We start from the raw sequence: 23,840 nt of genomic DNA, 5'->3' as shown, positions 1-23,840 counted from the left end.
CCAGGCCCAACATAACACAACAACTTAAACAATAGCTTGCTGTTGCTGCTAAAGGAACAAGACTTCCATTAAAAACTGCAGGAGACAGACAATTGAAAAGAAAGGAAGAAATCCCAGAACACTTACACACACGCTGTTGAATGCAAGACTTTCCCTCCATTACTGGAGTGAACTAACGAATATTTAAAATTACCTAAGACACTAATTATAGCAAGGAGTCCAGAAAGTGTTCTGACATAAAAGCCCAGGCAATCTGACCTGACAGACATGATAAATGCTGTGTTTTTTCTTCTATATTTAAGATATATTGTAGTATCCTCCGATCCAAGTACAGCACTGGGATGAAAATACTAGACAACTTAAGTGTCCAGCCTACAAGGGAAGTTTTATTCCAGTCATGTTCACAATTTTTTTCATTTGTCACCAGCTAGAGAATATAGATAGTAAGTTTTGGTTCTGTCTTTTAGGTTTTATAAATGAAGCTTATGGTAATGAAACAAGTTCCACATAGCTGGACTTAGCAGGGTAAACGTATCCACAACATATTTTGGAAGCATCAATAGGGACCTCCTCCCCTGCCTAAATCTCATTCTGTGGAAAAGGAATACTTTACATGGCTTACAGTCCCATTCTAGTTTAACATACTGGAGCAGCTATAACCATAAGAGAGAGACCATATTTGCTAGTCTGGATTGCCTTGAGCTTCACCAGTTTTCAGAAAACAAAAAAATCACATATGAGAATACCACAAAACCCCACATTAGTCTGCAAATGTGCAAACAGGAGTGCTGGCATTCACTGGCATTCACTCTTGGTACACACAGAACACTTGCAGCTTGGTCCAGAGAAATGAGCAAGAATATTTTCAACTTATGCATATGCTTATATTTACAATAAATATTCTCCTTTATACCATTAGCTAAAAATTATTAAATTAGCTAAAAACTCCTGAACAAGAGTCAAACATTCAACAATGTTGTAACTCAGAGCTTATTTGAAAGCTGGCAACTAATTGGCAGAATATGTTTCCGATAATGCATAACTTTTTTGGTTGCCATTTTTGAAAAAGGGACACACATACACACACACATACATATATATATATATATATATATATATATAGGTACCCTCAACTCAGGAAACAATTACTTTTGGATTAAAATAAGGCTTACTTGGATGACCAGCACTGCACAGTTGTCTGTGCAATGGCCAACAATAACCTGAGCTCAGCATCACCCGGAGGATGCCTTGAGAAAGATGGCATTTCAGTGATGGACAGCGTGGTCCTTCCTACACACTATGCACTGCACTATGCATTTAGTCCTTTGAGAGCTTTCAGGATGAAAAGACTATAGTTATTACTACCATCATTATTATTAATGAAAAATACACATGTAAAATTAGGCTTCAAACACAATGTTTTATAGCCCCTATTTGTCTCTGTGGACATACGCCATAATGGCTTTAACAGACCTTTAACACTCACTGACTAATTAATCTTTACACTCAGGACCCAGCACTGAGTTTTATTCAGTAAGGAGCAGAAAATAGCATCTGTGGATTGGGCTTGCAAGGTCCAGTGCATGAATAAATTGCCAGGCTGCAGGAAGAGTCGGTACTGAACAGCTCCTCTCCTCCCCCCAGCACTCCTGTTCCAGCCTCCACCAGCCACTGAAGCTTCCCTTCACAAGCTTCTTACATACCATTTATTTTTATTTCCTAAAGTGACTCTTTTCAAGCTTACAGAGACTCAGTCTTCCAAATACATTGACACTGATAGAAAAAGTATTACAGGGACTAGATATCTCTTTAAAAATGTAACTGCATTTCCAACACAACCAAAGTATGCACCAGCAAATTCAGCTTTCCTATGGAGAGCACAAATGAACCATACAAATTAATAGACCCCAACAACTCATCAGAAAAACCTTTAGGCTTCCATTTCAAACTCAAACATGTTCTAAATATGACAAAGCACAGGGAAAATATTCTGCAAAGAGAAAGCACAATGAGAAAATACGGCATGCAATTTCTTAATAGAATAAATTCAATCTTTACTCCTCTTAAAAGAATTTTAAAGGTATTGTAAAAGAACAAGCATATTGGGGTAAATTTCCCTCATCTCATTTGATTGATACAGTCATAGTCAATATAGCTTACCTGGAATCTTGCCTTACTTTGTCTATAAAGCCAGGCAACCAGAACACCATCTTCAGTTACAAAAAATAAAGTATCATGTGTTTACTAGTCAAGCTTCAGTGGTAAAGATTTCATCAAGATGAAATTATTAAGGATTCTAATTGTCTTTTCTATAGGCAAACCCTGGTAATAGAATTGAAGAGCTTTATACCTGTTTCATTCCATTAAGTTAACTTCAAGAATAGCTTACTCCATTTCTTTTATAAGAAAAATTACGTTCTGAAACAAGCCTTGTGAACTGCAGCACAATAGGCATCATTCCTTCGGAGTCAAAAATGACCTCCTTAGACTGCCACTTTATCAAGGACAATCACAAATAAGTTATGGTATTTTTCTTACAACAAAGTATTTATTTCTCTGTATGCCTATAGAGACAATATTTGTCAGATTAGCCCTTTTTTCCTTTGGGGTTGTGAGCCACTTGTTCAGGGACCCTACTTTTCCCAGCAAAGAGCTGTTAATCTGAGCCAGTAGGACTGAAGCCTGCCCATCCTAACGGTTGGACAGATGCAGGGTAAGACACATCTACTCCTACACCTCAGTCTACTCTCCTTACTCCTCCTGCTTTCCCTCCTTGTTGAAGTACGTTTTCAGTTTCCCTCCATAAATTCCACAAACTCCTCCCTATGGATGAGCCATACTTGGCTCTTGAGCTGCCCCTGGTTCTCAGCCTGAAAAAGGGAAAGGGAGGTGAATCAACTAGGAAACAAAATCCTCACCTGCCATTGCTTGATAAGTTACAGCCTATGGTTTTATCTCCCCAGACATTTTCCCATTATAAACAAAGATGGCTAGCAATGCTCTGTGCATCAGTATATATGAAACAAAGACCTTTACTACGAGTTTATAGGGACTCAGCTTCATGAATTACATTCATGAAAAAGAAACAAACAAACACCGGCTCCCTTCCCACTTACCTTCAACCCTCTCAGGTGGGGGAGGAATATTACCGAGCACTGTGTAAACCTTCACTTCTGCTCTAGAATTCAAATAAGCCCTGGCATTAAAAAATAAGGAATCCATTAGATTCATTTTTACTCATATTAACCATTTACTCAAAGGTCACATTCAGGGTAACTTCCTAACTGGCAACACATTATGCATACTTTTTAAATGCATCGTGGTGTAGAGATGGTAATTTTGTGAGCAGCTATGTTGCATTCATCATTAGGACTGTAATAGTCCTACTCATATCCATCAGAAAACTATAAGCACAAGAAAAACACAATTCCAGCATAAGACAGACTGGAGAAAGCAGCTGCTAATTCATCTGTTGGTCCAGTTCATCAGAAAACACAAATAATGACCAACATTATCAACCTATATAGAACATGAAGGGTATGGTTCAAGACAGAAAAGGAAGGGGGCTCAGAATTAAGCCAGAAACCTGAGTTTGGTACCCTACTACCAGAGCCTCATCCTCCCCATGACACAGTCTCTCAGGGTCAGGCAAGAACAGGTTAACGGCTGCTGTGAATTGAAAACTTACTACACGCAAGTCCAAACTAAAGCAGGACTGGATCTAGAAGGTATCAGATATGCCTTGATTCTTTCTGCTTCACATACATTAACTGGAAAGAGACAATGACCCTTGGACCTAAATTTGTTAATGGACCTCCAAACTGGAACAGTAACAAGGTTCTTTTTTCTGACTAGAAGAGAAATTGATGGTAAATTACCATGTAAAGGGCATGACAGAGGGCTCTGGTTTAGGTTTCTTGCTTTTGCGAACAGAAAAAATAAAAATGATCATCTAGTGTCTCATAAAATAGGTCAGAACATCTATTCTTCATTGAACAGTGCCATTAGACTGTGTATTTATACAGAACACTTAGTTTTACTTGGAACAGATCTCATTAATATTTGGAAGCTTCTGAAAAAAACATTCAGCCTGCTCATTCTGTGATCTCAGGTCTGTAGCTGAACGTCAGTTGCAGCCACAACTGTGACACAGGAACTTGACTTCTGCATTGGATTGCTACCTTGAGGCGCCTGAGAGCCAAAGAAAATGGAATGATCTAGATAGATATGTCTGGGTTAGAATTTAGAATTAGAATTTAACCGCACAAACCCAGAAATGTTAAGAAGAAAATTTGAAGATTAAACTAAGAACTATACCTATACAAACTTTGATTTTTAGAAATGTAATAGCTTTACTTGGATGTAATGGCTTTCAAAAATCAACTAATGAAGCTGAAGTAAGGTCACTAAAATTCTGAGTAAGTGTGCCCACAAAGTGCATTAATGCAGTTTTACTACTTTTTTAAACTCCTATGATGATTTTTTTTTGAGTGCCTTCATTTACATATACCTATAGTTGAATTTTCTTGGAGGCATGGATAATTACAAGCATTATGTCCATGTCAAATATTTGACTTTTATGAACAGATTTTTAAATAACTCAGATAATGTATGGACGGGATTGTTTTCTTTAACCATATACATTTAAAATTACCCGGAATTTAAAATACTTCTTGCATGCATTTTTTCTGAAGTTCCATGAATGCCAACGACTTTATCCTGTACTTCACAGTTACCTGACAGTAACTCATATTTTCTTGCTTTCTCAATAAAAATTGATGGATAAAGAAACTCCTGTTCTCCACAGACAGATGAGGGCTGCCACCACACACATAACCTATACATGTATATCTATCACTGCCCATCACTGCTACATCATGCTTTACTGAAGTGTCCCACAGAGGCTCACACCATCACCGTCCATGTTCCTGACAGGAAACGAGAGGTCTTTAACAAGCGCTTTCCTGAAGACTTGGGAGGATCATTGCCAAAGTACAACAACTCAACCCCTGCACTTTAAATTTTAGATCAATATTGGCTAGATAATTCTCTAAAAGGAATATTTATTTTTGACAGTGAGATGTACCCTGAATTTCAGAAAAACAGAAAATCATCTTGTTTCAGGTTTTTAACAAATGTAAGATTTACAATGCAAGATTTACATTGCTTATAAGTCAGTCGAGATGCCTCAGCTACTTCATTTTTTGCTCAACACTATAAATATTGCACACGGGACTACAAATTACGCTGGCACAAGCAATGTAAGTCGTTACCAACACTAGCATTGCAAAGCAGCACGTGAACACAGCAGCATACTTGAAACACGTGTTTTCTTCCACACTTCAACCACAAAAACACTCATCTGCCAGAATAACAAAAATCTCTCAGATTTAGACCAAAAGAGTGACTGAACTATTTGTGCTGGGGCTTTCAAATGTGCAAGGGGCCATATCCATGCCACGGTAACCACTGTCTTTTTGATTCCCTTGTGAGGCAGCGACATCCATGCTCAGCTCAGGGGCAGCATTTCGCGGGCTGCCTTTGCCCAAGGAAAGCTGATTAATGCTGGGACCTCCTGACACCACAGGACGCTGATAAGTAAGACAGTGTTCCTGCAATGGAGACTGTGGTAAATTTTCACTTAGAGCACTGCTCAGAGAATCAACAAAAAGTCCTATATCGGGAAAAGATCCTGCATAGTGAATACCAGGGCTTAGCCAGAAAGGTGAAAGTCTTCTTGAAACATGCTCAGTCAAATGGTATTTACATGTTTTGAAGAGTTACCACTGTTACTGTTCCTCCCTAAGGTGCGAGAGTCTCGCTCAGCCCACACTGTTGTGCATCTTGAAGCCAGCCTTTCCCATTTCTTTGACAATCTTTTGTTCTTCCCAATCCAGTAGTGTCAGACTTTATTAAATAAATTATATTAATAAAGCTGTCAAACTGCTTGAACATGAGTAATTCCTACATTAATAAAACCCAGTAAAAGCATGTCTTTGACTTCACCTTCATATTTTTAAATTCTATCTTGTAACAACAAATAAAACACTCTAAGCTTTATTTTTCTAAATTATTATTACATTTCTGTGATGGATAAAGGCAATATGCCTTTGCCACAAACACCAGAAAATTAGATGAAGGCGAGACACATTGAATTAACTGAAGTAAAATTCTCCCTTGTGATGGATGGCTTGAAGTTTCACTCATCAGAGGAGTTTGCTTATAATCAGAGTAAGTCTGGATTAGTTAAGAATACATGCTACATAGACAAAAGGAAGGAAAAAAACAACAGTGAAAATAGTAGCTAGTATACATTTTTTTCCCTTTTTCTGCTCAATGTTATTCATGCCCCTAAGCAACTCAATCTTTTTCCTCACATACTTTGTTTGTAAAATTGGAATGAACCAACACAATTTATCCCAATGGTTTAGTATGTGAGTTAGAGTAGGAAAAAAAATAACAAAATCCAAACATCTCATAATTATTTAAATAGGATTTGGTACATCAGTATGACATATATAATCTTTGCTTTTTTTTTCCTCTTCAGGAAGAAAACTATGAATTACTTAAAATGTATACATTTTTCACTCTTAAGCATTCAACTGAGTCTTTGTCTTTTCAATTTCATAACATTTTCAGCTACATAAAAGATGAAGTAGATGCATTTCAAGTTGTTTTTCTTAGACTGTAAATCTTGGGAAACTCTTCTCATTTACCACCTTTCATCACAAATTAACATGCACATCAAGACAAGTTCATTATCATTTAGAGGCCTGTTAAAAAGATGAAAAAAGAATCGCACCTTAAAGTGCCCTGGATCATCTACTGGTTAATAAAATAAGTGCTGAATAATTTTATAGGTCATAATCATCAGTTTGCTTTTCTTCCTTTCTAATCAAAAAGCTCTAAAAGTAAAAATTACATTCTAAATAAATTGTGCATTGTTGGAAAGTACCATCGTATTTCTTTTCTGAAGGTAAGAATGATGTTTACATAAAATAAAAAACAAACACAATTATATAAATAAAACTATTCTATGAATGCATTTTGGTGCTTCTAAGTACAGGACTTTGGGGAACTGTAGTTGAAAAATTACTCAGCATGTAACAACCCTAATTCACAGAAAAATGTCATCTGCATCTTAGAGATGTATATAAAAGTTCCATTATTAATACATTTCAAATGTTTGTACACTACCTAGGAGAATAATATATGACATTCTTCTGGAACAAATAAAACCAAGCTTAGCATAAGTCCTGCTGACATGAAATTTCAATTCACATTAGCAAAGTGACAGTTGCTTTATACGCAGGAGAACTGTAAAGTGAACAGAGCATTCAAACGCATGAAATATTGCGATGTCCAAACAGTCACAGAATCATTATAAGCAAGCATGAATAATATTATAATGAAATATGTAAAAATTAAAATGGCTGCTTTTTACAGTGAACTCAGATATACCACAGCTATTATTAAGGGTTTAAAGAAAAAAACCCCAACAAAACAGCAGCATGCCAGCTATAGGTGCTACAGCAGTGGGGTACTTCAAGCTCTGAAGCAGTCTCACCGAGTTCAGTTGTGGACATCAGAAATATGGATTGTGGGGTCAAAAAATAATTCAAAATCCACAGAAGACTAAGCAAATACCGCCTGTTGAGTTCAGCATTGTCTGAGCTTGAGAAAAGCACCTCATAAGGCACCACACACTAACTCTGCCTCCAATTAAGTCAGGCACCTGTGTTTTTTTTAATCTCAGTATTATATTAATTTAGATCTGCACTTAAATTTTCTGAAAATATCTTTAAACGTATTATTCAGGAATTGAATGGTCCACGAACCAGTACAATCTTCCACTCCCAACAGCGCTCTCAAAAAATTATTTTTTATGGCATTTATTACTATATCTAAATCCATACTGTATTTTTAAACACAGTTGGGAATTTAAACAACAAATAAAAATTCCTATACCCTGTAAAGCTGTCAGGCGATCACAGAAACCTTTAAAGAACAACATGCTCCCTGATCATAAAGTCTTTTTAAAAAGAGACTGAACCTTTGAGGTTGATTAAACACAGTGACAAAATATTTATGTAAAAATATATACAGCATTTCCATTACTCATTGTTTTGTGATCTTTTACCTTGTTTATGCCATTTTTCCTTTTCTAGTCTCCAATCTACTTTTTGATCTAAACTGCTTTTGAAAGTGTTACTATAATTTGCTCTGGAAAACACATTAAGAAGTCTCCAAATAATAAAAGATCACTGTCTTTTCACCTGTCAGCGGGATGTGTTGAAACTTCATCTGCCTACAAACAGAAATTTGCCTTAAAATAAAATATTTGTCTTCAAATTGGTGTTGCCCCAATGGGCAACTTTAGCAGATCAACTTGTCCATTCAGAGCATTTTGATACTGCCTAGCACGCCCAGCTGTCCTACAGAACAAACACACACACACCTGGAAGGTGGAATCAGGACACCTACTTCATAATTCTTTGATATTTTAATTGCTCAGTTTCTCAGCATCTCACTGGGTGGGTTGGGGGTTCTGGGCAAGCCATTGGCTTGTGCCCCATCCGTCCTCTCTCAGGTGACGCTGTTTCTGCTCCCATCTGTCAGAGCCCTCTTGCACTTACAGGCGACGCCTACTATGTGAAAAACTACAGTATGTTGTGACAACTGTATGTTTAATATAGTGTTATTCTGAAATCTTGCACATTACTCATCCCATATAGATATGGACTTGACTATCATTGCATTTCAGAGAGAGTCCCAGTTACACCATTGATTTTTACTTGAGTCAGTCTGTGGTTTTGAACAATTAAACAACAAGTGTATGGCAATATGAATTTAAAAGGCTTTTTCCCTCAAGAGTTGAGATAGTATTTATAGTTGTAGCCTAAATACTTCTTAAAGGACACCACTGAACTCAGGAATTACTAAAAAGGCTCTGCAGAGGAGAAAATATCTTAAGGTTTCAAGAGAGGCATTTTGCACTATTTTTTCACAAATTAACACAAAAAAACAAATCACAATTTAAGAGCGCTAGCAGCAAGATCCTTTGAAAAAGCTCATTAGCTCTCGCTTAATCAGAAAGAAGGAAGGAGGGAATGTTAAATGCAGTTCAGTCACATCACCTTCATGTAAATAAAGCCAGCCACACACATTTCAGCCAGCCTTAAGCATCAGTTGTGCCATGTGCACTAAGCACCAAGAGCCAAGAAAGAATCACAAGTATGAACATCCATAATTTTTGCCACTGGCACTCATAGCTGCCTCTGGGCTGGGTGCACAGAAACCTCTGGGGCTGCATCCTCCCCTGCTGTCCTTCTCCTGACTTTGGCAGGTAACACCTCCCAGGTTATAGAATATATGGATCTGTTTTCTTAGCTCCCACTTCCCCAAAAGGAGACACACTGCAGATAACAGAAGAGGAGGATCCCACAGGAGTGTGAAGGTAAGAGGGGTTACAGCAGCACTTGCCTACGCTGTGCGAAGTGCATATGCTGCTGGTGAGCTTCAGGTACTGCCTCCACCTACAGCCGTGATATTGGCCTTCAAGGGTCTATTTTAGTTTTTTCCAGAGCAATTCTACTATGTAGGCAAGAAACAAAACCCAATCCTGTACAATCACCACCAGGTGATGCTCCCAAGCTGTTCAGAGCAATGCCAACTGATCCCATCTTACACATGCTTTTCCTTTTAGCTCTTTCTGGGCAGTTTTGCAAAACCATATTTCCAGTTCTCTCCGCAGCTGGGATGGCCTCTTTCCCACTTTATTGATAAGACTTTCCAGATAAGAGCTAGTTCCAAAAAACTCTGTTAATGCTTTCTCTTCTTGCTCTTTCTGTCCAGGGTTAGCACCCTAAAGCCCGTACCAATACGTTCCTTTCTTTATCCCACTTTCAGCACTGCCCCTGACTAGCCTTATCCATCTTCCCTTTATCTAGGTAACTCTCTTCCATATTGATCCTCATATCTCAAAATTTACCCTGCTTTTTGAACACTGAAGATATTGCCGCTTCATTTAGTGTCACTAGCAAAGTTTTTTCTAGGATTTTAAAAGCCTTTATTTCCCAGTATCATTCTGCACAGGTTAGGAGTCCTGAAGAAAGGATAACCAACATGAGAAACCCATGCAATCGGTTGGTGAACACAAAGAAAAAGGGAAAAACACAAATGCATTCAAAATATTTTGCCAATAACCTAGAGATTCTTGCAAATCATTCCTTGAGAGAAAAAAGAAAGAGGAAATCTGACACACACACACTCTACAAGCTGCATATGCAAAAATCTCTCCAAAATTCAGCAGAGAAATAAAACTTCAAGTCTAAGTCTCCTTGACAGTAAGACAAGAAGCCACTTGCCAGAAGTGTCCTCTCTGCCCTCATCTGCATTTCAGATTATGTTGTATGTTAATATACAATCTCAAGTCGTCAGAAATTTAAGATAGTGCCTGCAAAGATGTTTTTAAGTACAACAGGACGACATTAAATGATAAAGATACACAGTTTGTTCTGCACAACTTATTACTTTAGCTGTTCAAATTGCTGACAGGTTTAAACCACACCAGTGTAATCTCGGAGCTTCTAACACCACCAAAATGTCTTTTTATTAAAAGGCTGTAAGGCTGTAGGAAAGGTAAAGTTTGTGCAGAGATTTAGCTCAACTTCACCCTCTGTCTAGAAAGCTGAAGTGATAAAGGCCTTTTTGATATGTCATCTCTGCAGGGGAGCATTTCTTTTACATGAGCAAACAACAGTACTTATTTTAAACATCTCATTGCATAAGAATGAGGTTAATTTAAACTGAACAATTTGGCATTTTTTCAGGCATGTTGTATAAGCATAGTTCTAAGGAAATTATACTGCTGGACTTAATGTTTTCTTAAACATATTAGGTGTAATACTATTAAAAAAAGAAAAAGCTTGACGTTCACTGATGCTACCAGTAACTCCGTGTGTTTCCTTGCAAAATAATCATACGACCTCCAAAGATATAGATTTTATTTCCTATTCTGAAAAACAGTAATATAAACATGGCCAGGGGATTCATTTTTTCTATTGTTTTTTTTGAAATTTACTGTGCCTTTTGGTAACAGCACATTTTGATATGCTCCCATACCTTCTCTCTTCCAGAACATCACTGAAGTCACACCAAGAGGATCTAAGGTAAATGTCCATCACTTTGAGCCACTTGCTTAACGCTTGCACATGCCTGGTGAGAATTCTAGTCGAGAAGTCTTTCCCTCCCATGATTGACAAATACACCAACTACTGTAATTTCTCTTTTATTGGGAATATATAAAGAAGAAGAGTATCACCTCCACCCTCTTCAACTATAGCTTAAAAATGAGCACACAAAAATAGTGATGCTGGGGTAATTAAAATATTTTTAGAAAAACATTCAAAACCACTATATGTTAGGAAAATCATAATTTCCAAGAAAACCGAATTTGAATCTAAATTACATTCCTATTCTCACAATCCACTACTCCACAACTGAACAGCTGAGCAAATTGATACTTTAGATTCAATAACTGAATCAGTACTATTAACAATATTTGTATATTTTATAACACAATATTACAACTGTGAAAATCACCTCTTAATTTTGGGTTTCTTTAATCTGCCAAGTCATTCTATTTATTCTTAGTTGTTCCTATGCACAGATACCCCATCTTGTTCCACAGATAATCATCACGTTTTGTAATGCCATAGTTTCCGTTTTACAAATATCACATCTATATGGTACGAGGATAGGCTGCCACACCTCTCAAAGTTTTTTTTGGTATACATTTTCTTAAACGGGATACTGAATCCTCAGCAGTGAAAGAGATACTAGAGAACAAAAAAAAAAAAAAAGGAGAAATCCTATCCTATTATGTTTCTACAAGCTGTAGAAATTATGAGTAAACGCGTAAATCAACAGACAATTCACTCTAAAACAATACTTCAGAAGAATTTTATGAAGGAGGACTGTTGTGCCTTGTGTAGCGTAGCGCTGGCCACAAAAAAAAACGAACCAGACAAACACAAAACAAAAAACCAAAACACACCATCACACCAAACACACACACACAAACCCACTACACAGAAAAGCCCCATGTGGGACAGATATACTTGCATCAAGGTATAACATTGTTATGCTGTCAAAAAAAAAATGAAGGAAGAGGATGAATTTAAGAGACTGAATTTAAGATGGAGGAGTCTGTCAGGAAATAACAGCTTATAAGAGTTACAAAGCCGACATATAAACATAAAAAGCAAAGCTGACATATTTGATAACCACAAAGCCTGCTTATTCCAAATATACTCTCAATTACAGTCATTCTGGATTACACAAAATGGAAAAAACAAGCTGAGGGCAGTGCAGTGTCACAATACTCGTGTGCTGTCACCCTCCCACAGCTTCCTGCACGTAACAGAATCTTCCCAGCCTCCTGCATGGGCAGACACTTATGGGTCGAGAAGAAAGTTCCCCCCGCTGCCAAGCCCACAAGCCCCATCACACCCCTGGCACCCCCAGTCACATCCCTGGCACCCCCAATCGCATCCCTGGCATCTCATCCCACCCCTGCACTGCTACTCAGGGCAACGCAAGGACACGGCAAACCTGTCACAGCAGTTTTGTAATGTCATGATGGAAACTGGATGTTTTCCCTAGCGGTCAACCCTACCCCGCTGGCCAAGGCTCAGCTGTGCGCCGCCGGCCCCCCAAGGCCAGCAGTTGGGGACAGCGGGCTCTTTCCAGAACACCACGCTATTTGCAGCCAGCACCTCATCTGTGTTGCTTGGTTGCAATTACCCGAGAATAGACAATTCACGGTAAGAAAAGCTTCATTAAAGTTTATTAATAGTAAAAACAACGACCAAGGTTCATTTTATTTAAGAAATGGTAGAGAAAGGGGCAAACACCGGTGAGAGATTGTTGCACTGAGTCAATAAGAGAGAGTCACACAAGTGAAGTACTGAAGACACCGAAAACCACTATCTGTTGTGTACACAGTGATTTCAGAAAGCAAATCACATCTCATTTTTCTCTGCTGTGTCCTGGTTGAATCATTCACAATCGAACAATCCTAAATACAAGTACAGGATTTTAGTTCTCTATCAATACTAAATAATATATTTTTCCAAGTACCTTAAATTGAATGCTCATTCTTCTAATTAGACTATTGCTAGATCTGTAGGAGGTTGTATAAACCACTTTAACCTTATTTCAATTTTTCATTATGAAAATTGTAACTGTTCATTAACTTTGGAAGACAGAGCATTACAGCTGAGATATATCATTCCTCAGATTATGAACAATCTGCTTTATAAATTCAGTGCTTGAAGCAGGTATTTGCAATAATGTTGTGTTTGTAAGAATTTAGAAAAAAACCTTATTGTCTATCCATACACAAAATTTGATTCACTGTCATGATTTCAGAATTAGTGCCAAAATATATTTGACCCAATTTAGCAGATTCATTAGAAACTAAAACCCAAAGCCCCCAAACAAGAAACTATCTGCCTAATACTACCCTCCCCACTTCTCCAACTCTTTGGTGAGAGTACTTAAGCAAGAATTATGTCCAGATTATCACTTTTGTGTAGCAAGTTTTTAGCACATTGTGAATAATTTTCATGGAAGGTAATAGTTTCCCCCAGAGATTAAACAGCATTTTAGCTTTGCCTTAATACTGTTCAAATGCTTATCTCAGATACAGAAAAACTCCAAGAGACAATTGGATATCACTACGAAATAAAACGGAATATTAGTTATAAAGGTTTTTTTTTTGTTCTTTAACAACAAAATTTGAAACATTACTATTATAATTATAATGTTTAGTATGTCTTTTTAAACTGCCATCTTTAAAACACTGTATTCTACTATAAGTAACTCAAAAAAGCTACAATACTGTGCTGGACCAGTTCCCACAGAATGGGCCATTTGCTCAAGGGAATTAAATTGATGCAATTTGTTCTACATGATGGTCTTTCTACTGTGTTTTCCATAACATTTCTTTAGGTGGATAGTTCCTCTCTCTGTTTTCTGGACTTGCCCAAGTTGAGCTAAAATGAAATCTCTTCCTTTACTTTTCATTGCATTAAGAAGAAGAAGAGAACTTTTTTTTTTTACTTTTCCCATAAAAGCTTTCTGCATCCATTTCAACAAGGCTCTATCACACACACATACAAACATCTGAGACCCATCCTACTCCATTTGTAAGAAACAGCATTCCTCAGAGAGGCTTTTCTTCCAACAATTTTAAAAGATATCTTTTGATTCTGAATTAAACATGATGTAGGGATTGCCACCAGTGGAGGAGTAGGAATCACAAACAGCTATAACCCAAATATTCTAAGGAAATGTAAGCAAATAATTACAAATAAAACTGCTTACATTCATGCAACTTGTTTGGCAACAGCAGTATACCATAAGGAAAGCTGCTACAATTCATAACAGCATCTTGTAATAAAACAGCTTTATGCATCCCTCTCAAACTGTTTAGTGCTCCAATCTCATCAGATGGCTGAGTAAGCATTACACTTTGGGACAGTAAATCTCTGTTTCCAATATGGTCTACATTCACAGACATGCACTTTTGCATTCACCGTAAGACACTTCCAGCTAAACACTCATATAAAAAAACAGCAATATATAAAAATATCTGCATGTTATTTTGTCTAGTCAGCCATCTAGACCCTGAACGCATTTAGGAACCTTGAAGCACCAAGCAGCTCAACAGGAACTGGCTGCCACCAGAAAAAGCAAATGTGAAGTTTGGAGTTACAAACATCAAAGCAATAAGAAAGGGCTATCTTTATTCACGTCACTGAGGCATACATGGCATTGCTATGGTATGTTTTCATTCCTTCAGAGAAAAAGTAAACGATAGGAAAGGGTTTATAGAAAGGAGGCTTGAAGAGCCCTACCTAGCTAGAATAACTGCAGCATCTAACTGAACCTGTAAAGAAAAACCACTGGGTACTGTGGGTGTTTCAGTAAAGCAGAAGAGGGCATCACTAGACCAAACGGCTAGCAACTGAAACCAGTTTCCAAAATGCAAAGAGAAGGTGGGATCTGCTTTCGACATGGAGCCTGACCTCCCACACATGCCGCCTGCCAGAGGAAATGACGAAGTTTCTGTCTATTACAAAGACAAAGTTGCCCAATTCAAACCCAGATCAAGTGTAAAAGCTTTTAAATCTGAGATTTTCATGGTAATACCTGCATTAGGAAAGTATCTGAGTCTTGTCTTCTCCATCAGTTTGAGAACACTCACAAGTAATCAGCCTCCTTTCCAAACTCTTCTTGCTGGAAAATACATCCTAAAAAATATCTGTGTTAAATTGCAGATCTTTCTGAAGACAAGAACCCAGAGAAGTTGGAATATTTGAAGAACTTGCACAAATTAGCCATTTCCGTTAGAATTAATCAAGAAATAAGTATTTTCACTTAGGCTATCTTAGTTAAAAAAATAATATATATATATATATTATTTAATCTCCTTGGAGTACATTATTTTCCTTCAGATGGATTTTAATATGAGAAAGAGCATCCACATGGATGTGCCTACATATTACAAATTTCTTAGAAGAGCGTGTGCACCTGTGTGTATGAGAAAATGGAGAAGGATTTATAGGATCAAAATTATTATTTTCAGTATCCAAAGTCTTCGACTTGTATTACATAGCTGAGCAAAGGGATAAGGAGAAAAAAAGTACAGAAAGAATAGATTTCTTCAACATTCAGTCAGGCCCCAGGCATTATAAGGCGAGCAAACACTGCTCCTCTATTTTGAAGCATGAGATCTTTTTGCTTGATACGAATTTGTAACTATCAAGTATAGGAAGTATAATTCCTGTTAATTTTGAAGTGATTTTGAAAAGGTATTTGCATTAAAATGGTTATTAAGCGTACTCTAGTGTAGACTGAATTAAAAAAAAAAAAAAATCTTTTTGTTTAGTGTGTGCTGACCACATCAGTTGATAATATCTACTTTTTAGAAGTTATCCTTTTATATCTGGCTTACATAATGTTCACGTAACTTTGTAAATGGTTAAAAAAATAGAACCTAGTTTAACTAATCAACTGATGAAGAGTCTAGTACAGCAGAGTGAAAAAAAAAGGGGGGGGAGAAGCTTTTTTTGAAAGCTAAATAACTGTTTAGGAAAAAAGAAGGGTAAGTTTATACATACCTATATATTGGCATTGGAAATCCCTGAATTCTTATTCTCCAATTTCAACTGTAAACAAATGCTGATTTTTAATAATGATCTCTAGAGAGAAACTGCCAAGAATAAAAAAGGATTCCCTGAGAGAAACTGTGTGTACACAGAACTTGCATATTATGTCTAGCTGTTTGTTGTTTACTCTACAAATAAATATTAATATTGGAACAGTACTGTGTTTTTCAGCACTGGTCATATTAATTAGTACTGGAGCCCCCTCCCAGCATCATACCTTCTCCCTGCAAAGTTTCAGAAGACAGTATTTTCTTAAACTCCAACTTCACGTTCATTACGTCCACCTAGAACAGGATTCCTCCAAAGTGCCGGGCAGGAACACATCTCCTGTCCCTCTTGGAGAAGGATCTCTGGGGGACAAGGTTCAACGAGTCCAATAGGAAAGAGAGCAAGAGCTACACCTTCGTCCAACAAGCCCGGGTTAGACAGAGTCAGCGTGCTCAACTTGCCAGCAGTTCCAGCAGGTCCAAGCCACCAAGCACACCCAATGTATGGAGATACAAAATAGTGAACCGCCAAGAAAGGAGGATGGAAGGGGAATGAAAAAGAAGCAGAAAATAAGAGATTAACAGAGCAACTGACTTCAACTACCATTTACAAATCAGAGACCTTGCTGCTGTAAAGGGGAAAAAACCCAACAAGCAAACAAACCCCACCAGCCACAAGACACAAAAGAGCAACAGAGAACAATTTATGCATGTGTACTCGAAAGTATCCCAAATACTGAGTCTATTCCATGGTGTTTCCCTGAAAAGCCACTTCTAAAGAGATTTCCTTCTGATTTTACATTACTGTGACTCAGATCAAATATATACAAAGTTTTTGTTCAATTCCTATTTATGAGGAGATCTTAATATTACAGCTCAAAAGGCCACTTGAATGTTCATAGAGTATAAATAAGAAGAGGCATATTAGATTTTGGGTTAGACTTTCTTACATTTTCCTTTCCTAAAATCATACTTGGGGAAGGGTGCTATAAAGGTTTGTACTTCTGTTTATCTGCTAGTCTAGTAATGCTGCTATGCAGCCCCTTATTAACAATATCAGCACAGATGAAAGCACAGACGAAAAGTGCTTTCATGTTTTTTCTATCACTTAACAATAAGACCCATATAATCTTTTATGATTTGGGGAGGGAGTTGCTACTCAACATCTTTGGTTTATTAAATAAAGTATACATATTAAAATACAAAATCGTTATTTCCCACTAATGCTGTGCTTTCTAGAGAAGAGAAACTGAATGCACTTGTCTCAACTTAATAAATATTTTAACACCGGGATTGCCCATCTCTTAGGTAGCCATTAAAGCCAAAGTAAATCTTGATTCAACAGCAGCACAAGTTCCATGTGCGTACCGATGACAACAACAGGAGATCTGCCTTCAGCCCTGTTTCCCCACACCCCGTTTCAAGTTAAGGGGCTTTGGCCACCTGCCTCTACCTCTGATTTTATTTGTAAGCATTTGGATATACTTAAAGGCAACATGTTGCAGAATGCCACTTGAAACCTAACATGACAAAGGAAAACTAAGAGTGTGCTCCTCCTGTAACCAGAATACAAGAAAAAGTTTTCTTTAATGTCCTTAGTCCAAATCTACATAAAATATTTAATTTTCAAAAGGCAACAGGTTCCAGAAAAAAAAAAAAAAAAAAATTAAAGCTCAAGTTAGCAAAACTCAGTTGGATTAGGAAGGGATACACTAATTGGAGCCTAAAAGTTGAGTACAACTTGAGCTTGATGACAAGATGACCAAAATCTCATGTTGATGTTACTGGGAAGGTAATCAGCCAGATGACGTCCAGTCAGCCTGAGAACCTGTAATAGCAACTACCCCCTCCATACAGCAGCAGATTAGTTGTAGCTGAACACAGCATCCCTGACCGCAATAACTTCAGAGCTGAACAAGCTTAATCACTTTCATGAAATGTTCTTACTGCAGTGTGGTTTTTTAAATGTGTCCCGGTAAATTATTTGGTGACAGATTCACAATGTGAAGAAGAACAAGAAGAGAAAACAACATTCGTCTTTCTCAGCAATCAGAGCTGCCCTGGAGTAGGCTGTAAAAAATAAAATGTAGCTTCATCAAACTGGTTTGGGTTGCTTTGGGTTTGGGTTTTTAAGGAGAGAGCAGTGATTGATTGTGTTGTTTGTTGGGTTTTTTGGGTTGTTGTTCGAGAAACCTATTCAACGTACATGGAGAAAAGATGCAGCACGAGATATCCAAGAGATGATAAGTAGTATGGGATAGTAACACAGCTTCATGTGAAGGAGTGCATTACACCTCTCAAGTGCCACTCTCTGAGAATTCTACTGCATAACTTAATTCTCTGTTTAATGTTAATAAAAATACTGGGCAATCTTAAGGCACATTATAAGGGGTTTATTATAATAATTGTCACACTTTTTTCTAACTCCCATTAATATACCTATAGTGTCGAATAGGATACAAAAAGCACATGTTTTTAACTATAAAAGAATAAAAAAATGGAGCTTGAGCTGACACACAGAAGTGTATTGGCTATTCTTTACTGAAATTATCTCGCCATACAAAAAGGATGCTGTGGCATATACAAAGCAATTCAACTGTGGTAAAAAAAATATCATCAAAATATTTCAGAAGACTATTGGGTCCTGTTTAGTATGATTGTGTTTTTGGAGACTTCTTTTTAATAACGTCAATCATATACTCCAGTTGTTGTAACATTTCACAGCAGAGATTTACTGCTAAACTAGATCTGACCTGAGAATGAGAAAGCAGTCAATTCACTGTAACTATTGGCTAATAAATTTTGCATCAGCTGAAGCCTGGCATTCAGCTCAGGCCGGAATACACAATCCGTGAGCTATGAATGCCAAGTGAGGAGCTCTGGAACAGTAAGGTTTGCAATCATCCCTTGGAAACCCAGTTTAAAACTCTTAACAACTCAGCTGAGTGTTATCAAGAATACTTGAAGAAAAGATGCCTTTCAAAGCAAGGCCTTTAAAGAAAGGTTTTCCAAAATCCTCGTTTTTTGCATTAAAGGACATCTGCCTCCACTGTGCTGTGTCAGCAGATGAAGTCAGAAAGAAGGTATTTTATTTTAAAAGAAGAAAAAAAAAAAAAGATAAAGTTTGATAATTGGTTCTCTTTAGTGTAAAAATATATAGCATATAGAGAAATTCATGTATTACCACAAGATTGTAAAATATTCCAAATATTCAGAGGTGTCAGAACTATTGTCAAGCTTTTGATATATCCTAGCAGAAAGCAGAAAAGTTTCTATTCATTTTAAAATGCAGCATTCAAAAAGGACTCTTCAATTTTAAATAAAACTTGCAATGTTTGAATGCTCTCTGAGATCCACTGAAGGACCATATTTTTCAGATCGATTGACTAACGAATATCCAGTGCAGGTACAGAATTGCAAATACGTTTCTATCTTTTTTAGGGTAAATCTAAGACAAATTAATAGCTCAAGCATGCATTGGAGCTGTCATTTCTAGCCAAGAATCTGAACAGCAGTTTTGAAAACGATGAGGAAAAAAAACTTGACACAAAAATACTAAACCTCTTTTGAATTGCTTTGTACAAATATTATTGCTGGTGTTAAAAATGGGGAATTTTATTACTTAGCAAAATTACAGGTAAGCATCTAAGGAAAAGTGCAGTAGAAGTAATGCCAGACTAAGGTGTCTCAGGTAATATACAGTCACGTCAGCCTTCAAGCCTTTATACCAAAACTTCCAAATACCACACCAGAAAGTAGCACCTACAGCAAAGAGGATCTTTCTTTGGAAGGCATGTTTGTCAATGATTAGCACAAAAACCTTATTTCAATAAATGCAAATGATGACAAAGTTTTGAAGTTGTATTCTCAGAGCTAAACTTCCACCAACATTCAATTTTCCTATCAAATGCTCTGTTCACACTAGCTTACAGGGGTATTTATACTTCAGAGATTCGCTTTTTCATAAAGAATGAGACAAGTCAGAGCAGAAGGACAAAACACTAAAGTGAACCAAGAAGATCTGTTTCAGACTTCTGAGCTCTGAATATTGTTTTTGTTATAAGCATTTCACTGTCAAACCATCATAAACAAAACTGGAAGTAGTTCAACTTGGTCTTACGCTTAACAGATTTTCAAACCCAAGTAACATATGATCAGGCAGCAGCTGAAAGCAACTGCTTTGAGCAGTTCCAGTGCCACGGTTAAACCAGATACTTTTCAATAAGTCAAATGCATATAGCTTTACTAAAAGATGAGACAAAATATTGAGGAAAATGTCTACAATTGCTTAAAAAAATATGTCAAGGTCTTTTATAATAGAAGAATAAAAAATTCTCTAAAGACTATTTATTTTAAGCATGTTTGTTTAGAATAAATTTGCATGTATAAATTCCTAGATGTCTGCAGCTTGAAACCACATGCGTAAGATGTAATGAACAGTATTTCCTACTGTATGTACCACATTTCTATCCATATAAGATTAATGTAGAAAGTCAGAAGATACACCAAGTCTTAATCTAAATCTACTTGCCACATTATGTCATATTTCATGTCAGCAGAGAAATTTCACAATCAAAAAGATACTGAGCTTTCAAATACAAAGAAGCATCACAGACTTACTTTCTGAAGAAATCTACCTTCTCCACTTAACAAAAGCAGGAAAACAAGGTGCTGCTGCTCACATTATTTAATAGAAAAGCTTACTTTGGCTCTTTAAAAAAAAATCTTCATTCATCTAGACACAACAACACAGACTAGCAGGGGTAAAAAAATAATAACAATAAAAATAATAAAAAGATCTTCTGAGCGTTTCAATTCAGTTACCAAGAATTTGCACTCCCCTTCACCAAAAGGGCAGCTAAGAACAAATTAAGAGCAGGAGGAGGATGAACAGTTGTCAAATCAGTAATCAAGAGAAAAAGAGCACCCCCATGAAATGCTGAATAACGAACTGGAAGCTAAAATGAGGTACTCGAGCTGAAGCATCAATCATCCAGATAGGGCAAAGTAATATTTAGATGACTCCAGTACACAAAGGCTGAACAAACCACAGTGCAAATGGCTCCAGCGCTTGTATGATCTAGTTGCAGTTTGATGCGTTATCTCCAGGTAAAGACCTATTAGCAAAGAAAGACCCTACAAGAACAGAGATTACCTCAGAAAATAGAACTTGGTGTTTGATAGACCAAGCATAATGCAAACACTTCCAAATGTCTGTACACAAATGTGAGAGAAACAAGGATTTGACAAGGGTTTAATTAGTGTTGCTAATTAATAGATATTTTGGTTTAAAGGTGAAGACAGACACTGACTACTGGCAGAATGCTTTGGACAAGTTGCATGACATGAAATCAAGTATAAAAAATGACTTTTCATTGAATGATCTCCACAGAGAAATGGGTGCTAGAACTTCCTGAGTCATAGAAATGTGTAGTAGAAAACTATCGTATGGCATTAACAAACATATATAAAATAGTAGAGTTTCAGCAATTTACCTTCCACTGAGAGGGGCACAAAGTACTATACCTTTATGCCTCAGGATGGCTTGTATCTTTCTTGATATAAACCATATCTGATTCTCCAACTGATACTAAACCAAGTATTGTATTCTAAAAGCCATATATAATTGTTGACTGAGTGACAGGTTATTTGGTCAAGTTAACCAGACGATTAAACACTGTTCCTATGAAGCAATGCTCGCTAATGGTTTCTACACAAAGACTTATGATTTACTGAGACAAGTAAACATCTGAATGAGAGTAAAACTATGTGTGTGCACAGTGCAAAGGCATCAGCACAGTTTCTTCAACTAAAAACATTCTGATTGCTAATTCATTAGTTCATTGGACATAACAGGTATTTAAAGCAAGGAACATTTTCTAAAAGAAGAGAATACCTCACCTTGCTTACAAGTTCACACAGACAGGTTATTTCAAATATTAGTTCTAGGATCTCAATGCTGCAATAAAGTATAATAATATAGCCAGTTATAAAAGTAATTAGATGGTTTTCTCCTTCTAGTTTTTATGAGATGAAGGGTAGGCAGTGAGGCTGAGCAGTGACAAAATGAAGTCAAACAGCATGCCCATCACCACATTTCAATCACACAGCAGTTAAGAACAGCAAAGGAATGTGGAGGCACCTAATTAATAATGAATATGCATTGGCCATAGGAGGTTTTACCAAAGCAGTGTTTTAGTTATCTTTTCAGTACTTTCAGTTACTTAGGTGAAAATGCCATTATTATTTCTAAAATGAACCTAGGAAACAGAATATGAAGTAAACATTTTGGCCAACCCTGAGATCCATGACAAATACAACATCTGGTGAAGCATTTCTGTTTATCGGATGCTTTGAACAGTAGATCCCAGTTTGCCTTGCTTATAAATAGTGAATTCCAACAGTATCAGAAATCTGGGAAGAGAAAGGACTTCCTAATTTAACACAAAACAGGTGGAATAATGATGAAAAGGTACCCATTCTCCTACAGTTTTTTCATTAAAATTCCTTATAACACTGGTATGTTTTAACAAGCAGAGATGTTCTATTGAGGATTACTGTAAAAGAAAATGGTTCTGACTTCAAACATACCTTGTCTTGGAAACTCATCTGACTCCCTGTGAACCAGGTCAGAAACTCGATTTCCATAGTGCATCCTGGTGTCATGATCATATGCCTTCAGTGTCTCACTTGAGCTGTAAGACTTCTGAGTTGGTACTCTGCAGTCTTCACTGTCCAGCGAAGAGCTCGTATAGCGACATTCCTTTCCACAGCGGCCCCTCGTCAGAGAACGGTGTCTTCTATCTTTTATATCCATTATTCTGAGTCTGGTAGGACGCTTTCAGAAAAGCCACTCTTATATTTGGGGTCAGTCACTGTCACCTAAAAACAGGGAACAATAACAAGAGAGTGAGCAACATTGTCACTACTGTTGTTTTTTATTCCACTTTCCTTGACTTATCCATGAAGAACAGCGTGGCACAGATCAAGAAAAAACCCACATGATGCATCCTTAGAAACTGAAATACTGGCATGAATGAGTGGGGGGAAGAAAATCAACTACTGTAAGAGAATCGCATTCTATCTAAATTATCATCTCATAGAAGAGTCAAAAAAAGAAGGATAAAACAAAACCACTGTTATCTTTTGATTTCTGAATGAGCACTGATAACAACATGGAACCGACAGAATAGTATTTGTTTCTGTTATTCAACAGCACCAAGAAATGCAGACTCAAACCAGCTTTAATTATTTCAGTTCTTCCTGCAGGAGGGCTTGCAATTAAAAATGAAGCACATAGAGGAGCTGCATAGAGGAGATTATTCCTATTTGCCATTAATACATTACAGAGATGTACATTATCCTTTAACAATGTGCTCCCAAGGAACTGTGACTACTTTACTGCCCCTTGATCACACAATCAGAGGCCCTGTTCCCAACAAAAGGTTGGGCCAGGTATCTCCAGAGGTCCTTTCCAGCCTCAGCTCTCTCAACACACTTGTGCTCTTGTGCACCACAGAACATGACTAGATGATTTTCTTCACAATCCCTCAAAATGACCAGTTTATCCATCTCAGCACTTGGAGCTCTTCAGAATTGTATAGGTATCTTCTTG

General features: G+C 37.1%; 1 protein-coding gene across 1 annotated transcript in view; it reads right to left on the bottom strand.

Annotated features, from left to right (window-relative positions):
- Positions 1-23,840, bottom strand: part of TENM2 (teneurin transmembrane protein 2) — a gene marked incomplete at its 5' end in the record, with an annotated part of 567,758 nt that overhangs the window by 466,726 nt on the left and 77,192 nt on the right. The window contains one exon of the mRNA XM_082064051.1: positions 22,817-23,107. Coding sequence (XP_081920177.1) covers positions 22,817-23,042 — 226 coding nt within the window. The remainder of the gene's footprint in view (positions 1-22,816; positions 23,108-23,840) is intronic.

The sequence above is a fragment of the Streptopelia decaocto genome, assembly GCF_964273445.1.
Source record: "Streptopelia decaocto genome assembly, chromosome: 12".
Lineage (NCBI taxonomy): Eukaryota > Metazoa > Chordata > Aves > Columbiformes > Columbidae > Streptopelia > Streptopelia decaocto.
The sequence above is the reverse complement of the archived record's forward strand: the minus strand, read 5'-3'. Positions and strand labels throughout refer to the sequence as shown.